The sequence below is a fragment of the Syngnathus scovelli genome, chromosome 9 (genome assembly GCF_024217435.2).
Source record: "Syngnathus scovelli strain Florida chromosome 9, RoL_Ssco_1.2, whole genome shotgun sequence".
In the NCBI taxonomy this organism is placed as follows: domain Eukaryota; kingdom Metazoa; phylum Chordata; class Actinopteri; order Syngnathiformes; family Syngnathidae; genus Syngnathus; species Syngnathus scovelli.
In genome coordinates this window covers 16,519,762-16,529,121 of record NC_090855.1, presented here as the reverse complement: position 1 = coordinate 16,529,121, position 9,360 = coordinate 16,519,762, and the positions used below count along the sequence as shown (strand labels likewise).

The window sequence follows — 9,360 nt, the reverse complement described above, 5'->3', positions numbered from 1 at the left end:
AGAGCACAACGAGTTGCTAATTGTGCATGAAATGCGCTACAGAAATAAAGGTGCCTTGCCTTTTCTAATCCAGACAACACAACAAATGTCACTTTTTCTTGGCGTCGTTGACCTCCGGCTGGAACACTTGGAAGGCTTAAAAAGAACAAAAGTGTGAATCCCAACTCATTCATTTTATTCAAGATGAGTGACTTAGTTGATTTCAGTCGAACAGAACCCTCAGTAACATCAATTGGCTCCAAATGAATAAAGGTGAATGAACCAATCTCAGCTGTCAATTTGACTTTTTCCCCGTTTTCCATGGCAACAAGCCACTTTTATGCCAGCTAGCAGCACATTGACCCGTGACCCCTGGGGTGAAGACTGACATGTCAGTCTGTAAAAAGAACGTTTTTTTTCTGAAATAGTAAAAGAATGTAAAAGAAAATGTAAAAGAACTCCATCCATCTATCCATCCATCCATCCATCCACTGATGGAGTAAAAGAATGGTCAGTTTGCTATGACCTCAACATCTAGATCTTCTCCACGTAGTTTCCGGGGAACATTCCCTCTCGTCCGCGAAGGCGTCCAAACCACCAGCCCGACGGATCTAAATGACAAACCTATGATGGTTAGAAGAAAGAGAAAACGAAGGAAGAGGAGGAAGGGAAATATGAAGAGGAGGAGGCGAAGAAGACGAGTGCGGCAGGTGCACTGGTACCCTCAGTGAGAATCTCAATGACATCATCCATGTTGAAACTGAGCTCATCTGTGTCTTGGGCATCATAAGCGTAGAGGGCGCGACACTGCGGGGAACGAGGCTTTGACTTGGGCGCCGGTTTTGGTCGACCTGCTCCAGGGACCGGCTTCAGCTCCTTGGAACGCCGACGCTGCAGCCTAAAGGCAAACACAAGCCGAGTGGGTGGAGCTGTACCGGTGTGACACGTCCCCCGCCAGCTCGCCTAACTTCATGTCCCGGACTTTGCATGCAGCTATCATTAAGGTCACTAAGTATATGTGTCAGGTCGACTTTGAAAGGCTTTACTCGGGTTTGTGCGCACGTCACATAGCGATTGGCCAATGCGTTTGGCTCGACTCGCCTGCCCCCTGCTCAAAATCCGTTGGCATGAGAATGAGCACTGAGCGTTCTCACCCGGCAGCGCCCTGGTCCGGGACGTTCATGAAGCCCATGTCCACGTGCTGAGCATGGCCGCTGTTGCGCCGATGCCGGTTCTGGAGTCGAGGAAGACTGGGCTGCTCCATGTTAGACTGCTGCCTCAGCGATGCGCCTCTGGAGGAGCTTCCTCGGCGTGTCCCGACGCCTCCGTTGTGAGGACCTGAGGAAGTCACGGATGGGGAAAATCAACCCCACACTCCCTGTCCTTAAAATGGTGGGATGTTCAACTGATACCCGAGTCGTTCTGGGCAGTGGGTGCGGCCCGATTCTCTCGGTAGAAACTCTTACGGTTGTCCCTCCTGGTGGGTCCTGAGAAAAGACAGTGAGTCAGAAAGCCTGCTTGCACTCACCAGAGCGTTTGGTGCTTACGCGAGCTTTTGGGAAGACCCGGTCCAATGGAGACACGCAGAACCTTGCCACTGGGTTTCAGGACTGCCTCGTCCCCCTGACCCAGCTGGAACTGGATCTGTCTGGAACCCGATGAGCTGAACGGGCCCCAACCTCCCTTCTTGACCTTGAACTCCAAACTGAAAGTGGAGGGGAAGGTGAAGCCCAATCCATCTGAACCGGGAGCCCGACTCGGCTGGCGCGAGGACGCCCGATGGACTTGTGGGTACTAACAGGTTGTTGAACTTAAGCGGAAGATTACTCTGAGTTTTCTCGTGATGACGTTTGACGAGTAGACTGAGGAACTCGGTCTTGAAAACACTCTGGAGAACACTGTCGTAGTCTTGTTGGTGGACGATGAAGATGTCGTCTTGAAGGGCACTACATGCAATACGCAAAGATTGCCACATTTCAGCAGGCTTGCAGCTTTGTCACCAAACGGTGAGCTCCTCAAATTGTTGTCGTGCCATTTGCTCAATGTTTTTTGCGCTTGGTTTTCCAAGACCGGTCCAAGTCTGCCTTTGGGTTCCCGTGATACGGTTCTGACCGTACTGTCGTACCTTAAGGAGACAGACTGGATATTGGCGAGTTCCACCTTCCTCTTGAGAACCTCCTGTATTTGACCCTTGTCCGGCCCCTGTTTCACCTTCTCACGACCGATCAGGTACAAGAATTTGGGGGTGAGTATGAGGTCACGCTTCACCATCTGCTCCAAAAGAGAAGAGCAAGGTGTGAGGCCGAGCAGCTTTCTCCTCCATGGCGCCTCCAGTTCAGTGTCCCTCCTCTTACCCTGAACCTGCGGTCAAATTTGATGACCACGTCGGCAAAGTCGATCCTCTCCCTGCGGCCGACAAACTGCCGGATCTCCGGATGGACGTCGGTGCCGATGTAATCGCCCACAAAGTTGCGGTTCAAGCTGTTCTGGCGCCGTTCCTTCTTGTTCAGCAGGATGTCGGACGCTGGAAGACAAAGAAAGAAAACCGCGAGGACGATGACGGTGCCGAGCGGAGATGAGGTCTCACCTTCCTCCCTCATCTTGACGTACTTGCGGACGGCGACGTGCTTCCGCCAGGCCTTTTGGATGAGCCGGGCATAACCGTTGTACTTCCTCTCCCTCATCTCTTCCAGCAGGAAGAGCTGCAGGAGAGACAGCGGATTTTTGCTTTTAAAAGGAAAAAAAACACCTGCACCTGCGCCAGCCTCGGCACCTGCACCGGCACCTGCGTTGTCGCCGCATGCCTTCGTACCGACTCGGGAGCCTTGACAAAGACTTTCGTCTTCCCCAGCTGGAATTCGTCCTGGTCCATGTTGACAGATTTCAGGAGGTGCAGGACACCCTGACGCTCATCACCTTGCCAGGTGGGCCAGGTCTCTTTGGTCAGGACAGCATACCTGAGCAGCCCAGATGTCAGAGAAGGCGGGCGATGCCATTGCCGTGTCATCTCTCGACGCTGACCTCTGCAGGAACTTGCTGAAAAGGCGCCGGTACGCATATCCGGCTCGGCGGACCCGGATGTTCTCGCGGAGGCCCAGGTACTCCACCTGGTGCCGTACTCTGCTCTCCTCCCAGTCCCGAGGGCGTTTGGTCTCGTTGGGTTTGATGCAGCGAACGTAGTGAGGCGTACACCTCATGAGTGTCTGGACCAGCGTGTTGGCTTGTTTCTACGCAGAGGAGGGAGGATCAGAAGGAGGCGAGCGAGGGCGAGAGCGAGCCGCCCACCTTGATCTTGCTGCCGGCCGTGGTGGGCCGTCCTCTCTTGTCCGCCTCCAGGTTCTCAGGAAAAAGCGCTCGAATGAAGGGGCTGACATAAAAGCGTGGCGCGCTGCCATCAGCTCACGACTACAAGGTTGTGGCGTAGCACGCTGCCGGGGACTTACAACTCGCTGCCTTGCATCAGCTCAATGATGTCGTTGAACAGCACATCTCTGTTCCTCTCGCAGAAGCCGCTGACGTCATAGGACACCTGAAAGACACGCACTCCGTCAGACGGGGTCACTGAGCAGGGGACGCACAAGCTCCGCCTGCCCACACCTTTCCGGCGTAGTGGTGCACCACAAAGCCTTTGTTCCAGCTGCTGAAGTGTTGGTGTGAGCCCACTTGACCTTGGAGTTTCTGCAGCAGGGTCTGGTCAGCGCCATCGCCTTTGGCGTGCATGGTGGCGCACACGTCATCCAACACGCTCATGATGCCAGGAGGATTCTGGGAAGATGTAGGGTGGTCAACTCAGACATTGCATCCAAAAGACTCGTTCACATTGCTCAAGAACTTTGGTATTAAAAGGTCCTCAGCAGCTGCCAAAATGGCAGATTGCAAAGAACCTGAGCCAAAATTAACAAAGAGTGAATTTGAAATGAAGAGGACACAATGTCGAAAGGCTGTGCCATTGGACAACTCACCAGCTTGGATTCAATGAGGTCACACACAACTTTGTTGTTGAAATACTCGATGGGCGTCCACTTGATGCCCTCCTGAACGTACTCCTCCTACACACGCATAGGGACAGAAGTCTGAGAGGGAGGTTCTTGGATGGCAGGAATGGCTCGTGAAATCATAACACCTGCTCCGCCTTCAATGTGAGTTCAATGAAAATCTGCTGCAGCTTCTCGTTGACAAAGTTGATGCAGAACTGTTCAAACCCATTTTGCTGAAGTCACAAAGCAAACGAGGGCTTAGCGAGGAGTCTGTGTGTGTTTGTGTGTGTGTGTGTGTGTGTGCGTGCGTGCGTGCACATGGTGGTCGCACTTGGAAGATCTCAAAGCCGTAGATGTCCAGGACTCCGATGTTGAAATCCTCCCGGTCCTTCTGTATGGCTCTATTGACACACTGACACACACAAACACACACAATCAGCGAAAAGCGATGGACCAGGACAGTGCGGATGCAGACTCACGTCCACCAGGAAGTCAAAGAGGCGGCTGTAGAGGGCTTTGGCCAGGGCGTCGCGGGTGAAGCAGGCCTGCTCCGTGTTGAGGGTGACCGAGATGGACTCACTCTTGCCGCCCCACTTGCTGTCCATGATCCTGCTGGTCAGTTTGCTGCATAGAGCGTCCTGGGGAATCCCCAGCAGGAAGGACGGGAAGGCCAGAACTGAAGCAAGCGCACGGCGTTACATGAGCTCACCCGCCACCCCATCATGCGTAACTTACAGTCAGCGCTCTCCACCACCGCAAAGTTGTTCTCCTCGCGAAAGTTTATGTTGCCCAGGTGGAGGATGCCCGCGACCAGCTGAATGACCGAATCCCGGTCTTCCATGGACAGGCCTACCACCGACATGGCGCCCTGACACGGTAAACACACATTCATACAGACGTACAGAAGGGGACGGAGACATTGAAGCAGCGACGAACGGGGAGGGAGGGGGAAGGTGCGGACCCACCAAGGTGTCAGAGAACTCCTTCTTGTCATTGACGTCTTCGACTGTGAAAGTTCCCGATTGGTTAAGGTAGTTGTAGTAGTCGGGGATTGTCACGCCAAGGTTTTCCCTCTGCTCCCCGCTCGCTCCCTCCAGCAGCTGAGGGCCAGAGAGGTCAAAGGTGAGCAGACTGAGTTTGAAGCGCTGGCCGAGCGCTGCCTGCTGCAGTGGGAATAGCTTGCTGCAGTGGGAACAGCTCGTGCCTGGCAAAATCCGGGATGCTATCCGGCAGTCCTGACTCATATCTGCTGATGCCCGCTGGGACCTGCTAGTACCTGGTAGTAGATGTGGAAATTCCTCTCTCCTGGATTTTGCGAAACCACTCGGCTCTTCTCCAACAGGAAGTTGGAGATCTTTCCTCCGTCGGGAGCGCCGCCACGGCCAAACTGGATCTCAAAGTACTTTCCCTGTCAGGGGAGTGCACTTGTCATGCGCATTTGGGTTGGGGTGTGTACCTGCGTGCTCGTTCCAGTACTCACAAAGCGGCTGGAATTATTGTTCCGGACCGTCTTGGCGTTCCCGAAGGCCTCCAGCAGGGGGTTGGACTGCAGGATGATGTCCTTCACGTGCTGCACCAGAACCAGCACGCACACTACTTAGGGCCCCGCCTCCGCTGGAGCCCCACCACCTCCACTCACCTGCACCTTGTCACCACCCCCTGACACCTTGGATACGTAGCTCATGATGTATTTGGCCGCCACCGTCTTCCCCGCGCCACTCTCACCGCTGAGGATGGGCCACAAAGTCAGATGGGAAGTCAGTGGAGAGGCACTCTCTGCTTTAGGAAACAAAGTCCTGCCCACCTGATGATGACACACTGGTTCTCGCAGTCAATCATCATGTTGCGGTAAACGTCGTCAGCCAACGCGTAGACGTGAGGCGGGTTCTCGTATTGAGCCTGCGACACAGGACATCATCAAGAGACACATGGTGGTGGTGTTGGTGGTGGGGGACTCAGGACTCAAAACAAGCCGGTGGAGCCACCTTGGGGTGGTTACGACAACTAGTAGTAAAAAAAATAATAATAATTTGCATTTCTGACCGTCTTGCGCATTGCTACACCCCGCAAGCAACCTCGCGGCTTCAGAGACTTTCCTAAAATAAAACATGATGATGTGACATATGGAAACTGCATTTCGTGCACTTGGGATATTTCCTTGGACTGGATTGACTTTTATGGGGTTGCGTTGGGCCTCACTTTCTTAAAGAGCTTTCAAAGGCACTTTTGGACTCAACGCTTGAGTATCTCCGCGCCAGGCTCATATGCGACAGCTTCAAAATCTACCAGCAAGCCAAAGCTGACGTTGCAGATTGACGATTAGAAATGCGGATGTGCAAGCGTGCGTGTGCTACCGCGCCCTGGTAGAGGTCTACTTCTCGGTCCGTGAAATAGGGAAGTTGTTTAAACGGATTGACGGAGATCAGAACTGGTCCAATGTAGGTCTGACAAAAATGGGTCAAGGTTTACACGAGCAGTGGCTGTGATGGACTGAAAACAGTGCGCACGTGTGTTTGAGGATACAAAGATGTAGTCATCCATATATCTCTTCTTGAGGTTCTCCGTGATGGTGTCCTCGTTGATTTTGGACAGGAGCACCATGTCGTCTACGCCGCTCACCTTCACGTCCTGAGCCAGCCAGTGATAGCGCTCTTTGCTGCCCTGTGTGGGTGGGGCAATCACGGCCACTTACTTAATTTTTTTGGTCCCCAAAAACGCGCGTGCACACACACACACACACGCACACACACACGCACACACGAACGAATGCACGCACACACACACACACACGCAGCTATCAATCACACACCTCCAGTGCAAGGCTGAGGAAATTGAGTGAACCCACTCTGTTTAACACATTTGAAGACAGATTTGAGGGCAAAGGTAAAAATGGTGGTTTTGCACTCGAACTGGCTTCAGGCTTGACTGGTGCACAATGTCAGAGAACGTCCTGATAATGTGAGCTGCGGGTGTGTCTCCTGAATTTCCAGCATTCCAAAGTCCTGTTGGCTCATGTTAGTGGACACACATACACACTCAGCCTGTGCCTGGAGTTAGGGTAGCGTGTGTGCGTGTGTGTGTGTGTGTGTGTGTGCGTGCGCGTGTGTGTGTGTGTGTGTGTGTGTGTGTGTGTGTGTGTGTGTGCGTGCGTGCGTGCGTGCGTGTGTGTGTGTGCATGTGTGTGCATGTGTGTGAGTGCATGTGTGTGTGTGTGTGTGTGTGTGCGTGCATGTGTGTTGATGCCCAGAGCTGATATGGCAATGTACTTTTGGGTTACAATATTTTTTTGGCATTGTCTCTTTTTTTTTTTTCAACCATTTTGCTTGAAAAACGTTTGATACACTGATCTTCTGATCTGCTAAACAAAACTGAAACCAGGACCACCAGGAAAAAGAAACAAGTCAAGGTAAATGTTACAGAACAGAAGCAAGCGTTCACAGCCCCAAGTACAAGGATCGGAGGCTAGATGTGGATTAGAACCAGCAACAAGACAAGGACCAGAACTACGATCACACACACACACATGGAGCAAAACCAAGATAAAGGTGTGTCACCAAGACGTTGGCCTCACCATGTCTGCTGCTGTCACTTCCTGGAAAGTTGACCCGCAATGTATCCAGATCAGACGAGTCCACTTGAGTCCACCCAGCTACTTCGGAGGCAGACAGTGTCAAGGCAAGTCGAGTCCGTGCAGGTGTGGCCAGGTATGGCCGCGCCTCCTCCTTCATGGAATTCCGGGGAAAACCCACGCGTGCCCGCCCCCTGCTGTCGGGAAACAAAACAACAAGTCTTCATGCCTTTTTTTTTTTTTTTTTTTTTTTTTTACGGTAAGATCGATAGCACAACAACCTGACCAAAACCTCCCCACTGAGCCATATACGTCTAGTTTAAGTTTTATTTACGTCCATGCGTTTTATTTAAGATTTAGGGTACTCTCCCCGATCGCCCTTCGTGCGAGTTGATATTTTATTTTACTCAGATCCAGTTGTGGAGTTATATTTTGGATGAATATACACTGTTTAATGTATTTAATTCAATCGTACATGGTGTAGAGAAGGTCTACATTTAGACGTCTAAATGTGGTTAAAATAATAACCACACTTTACACGGATTAATGGTTGTTTAAAACGAAGCAGTACAACTTCTGTACATTATTTATACAACTTACAGCTGGTTTAGAGTTTAATATTTCTAAATATGATCATATTTGATGGATTTAATTATGCCGTCTATATTAGGTCTAGGGCGGCTCGGTGGGGCACTGGGTAGCACGTCCGCCTCACAGTTAGGAGGGTGCGGGTTCGATTCCACCTCCGGCCCTCCCTGTGCGGAGTTTGCATGTTCTCCCCGAGCCCGCGTGGGTTTTCTCCGGGCACTCCGGTTTCCTCCCACATCCCAAAAACATGCTTGGTAGGCCGATTGATCACTCCAAATTGTCCCTAGGTGTGAGTGTGAGTGTGAGTGCGAGTGCGAATGGTTGTTTGTCTCTGTGTGCCCTGCGATTGGCTGGCAACCGGTTCAGGGTGTCCCCCGCCTACTGCCCGATGACAGCTGGGATAGGCTCCAGCACGCCCACGACCCCCGTGGGGACTAAGCGGTTCAGAAAATGGATGGATGGATGGATGGATATTAGGTCTATAGATAGCCGAATTATATACGCGTCTAAAATCAGTCTACACCAGGGGTCACCAACACCCGCCCATGAGGACCGCATGAGTCGCCCGCAGGACTGTTCCAAAATTATCTCAAATAGCGGCACTTGTCAGTGAGCTGCATCTATTTATTTTACAGTCAAACCTCGGTTTTCAAACGTCCTGGTTATTGAACAAATCGGAATTCGAAATAAAAAAATCGAGATTTTTTTGCTTCGGTTGTCCAACAAAATTCGGAGGTCGAACCTCGCGAGATGAGCCGGGTGGAACCGAGAAAACTCGACCGCGCGGCCCAGATGCCGACTGATTCCGTTATTATTGTATTTTCGTTTCTTTGAGGGTTGTATTAACCCCTAATCATGCCTCCAAAAAAAGCAAGTAGGAGCACTAAAGCCATCCTAAAACAGAAAGACGCTCTTAAAGCAATGCGACAGTGAGCGCCCGGCGCGATACGGTTGCGCGATCGGACCAAATTAAGCTCCCTGCGCACTGAGGTCCACTTAAATTTTTTGAAAGTACATCAGGACTTTAAAAATATTTTCTAAATTCTAGCGACGGCTCTGTCACAATAATGCGACCAGCGCGGTGCAGTTGCGCGGTCGGAGACGCGCTACTGTTGCGCGTTCGGCGGTGCGCTGCAGTTGCGCGATCGAACAAAATTAAGCTCCCTGCGCACTTAGTTCCACTTAAATTTTGGAAAGTACATCAGGACTTTAAAAATATTTTCTAAATTCTAGCAACGGGTCTGTCAC

General features: G+C 51.7%; 1 protein-coding gene across 7 annotated transcripts; it reads right to left on the bottom strand.

Moving 5' to 3' along the window:
- Window positions 1-154: 154 nt before the first annotated feature.
- On the bottom strand, window positions 155-7,690 carry myo1eb (myosin IEb). 7 transcript variants are annotated; one of them, XM_049730177.1, is made up of 27 exons: window positions 7,528-7,690; window positions 6,480-6,617; window positions 6,311-6,400; window positions 5,761-5,855; window positions 5,596-5,683; window positions 5,437-5,526; window positions 5,233-5,364; window positions 4,922-5,056; window positions 4,692-4,824; window positions 4,436-4,632; window positions 4,288-4,368; window positions 4,103-4,189; window positions 3,942-4,028; window positions 3,577-3,744; window positions 3,423-3,508; window positions 3,265-3,346; window positions 3,001-3,206; window positions 2,765-2,936; window positions 2,567-2,681; window positions 2,334-2,503; window positions 2,105-2,250; window positions 1,779-1,925; window positions 1,527-1,684; window positions 1,392-1,466; window positions 1,134-1,317; window positions 702-877; window positions 155-603 (listed from the first exon to the last, which is right to left on the bottom strand). In XM_049730177.1, the coding sequence occupies exons 1-27, from the start codon at window positions 7,528-7,530 to the stop codon at window positions 491-493; spliced, it is 3,354 nt and encodes a 1,117-aa protein (XP_049586134.1). In that variant the 5' UTR covers window positions 7,531-7,690; the 3' UTR covers window positions 155-490. The 7 variants fall into 7 exon arrangements, 5 of the variants coding, with proteins under 5 accessions (XP_049586134.1, XP_049586136.1, XP_049586135.1 ...); XM_049730179.1 differs by having other exon boundaries at window positions 155-590; XM_049730178.1 differs by having other exon boundaries at window positions 2,792-2,936.
- Window positions 7,691-9,360: the final 1,670 nt, after the last annotated feature.

Coding starts and splice junctions, on each gene's coding strand:
- myo1eb (XM_049730177.1), bottom strand. Junction 5,365..5,436: donor ACAATAATTCCAGCCGCTTT/GTGAGTACTGGA, acceptor CTCCCCTGACAG/GGAAAGTACTTTGAGATCCA. Junction 3,509..3,576: donor TGCACCACTACGCCGGAAAG/GTGTGGGCAGGC, acceptor CGTGTCTTTCAG/GTGTCCTATGACGTCAGCGG.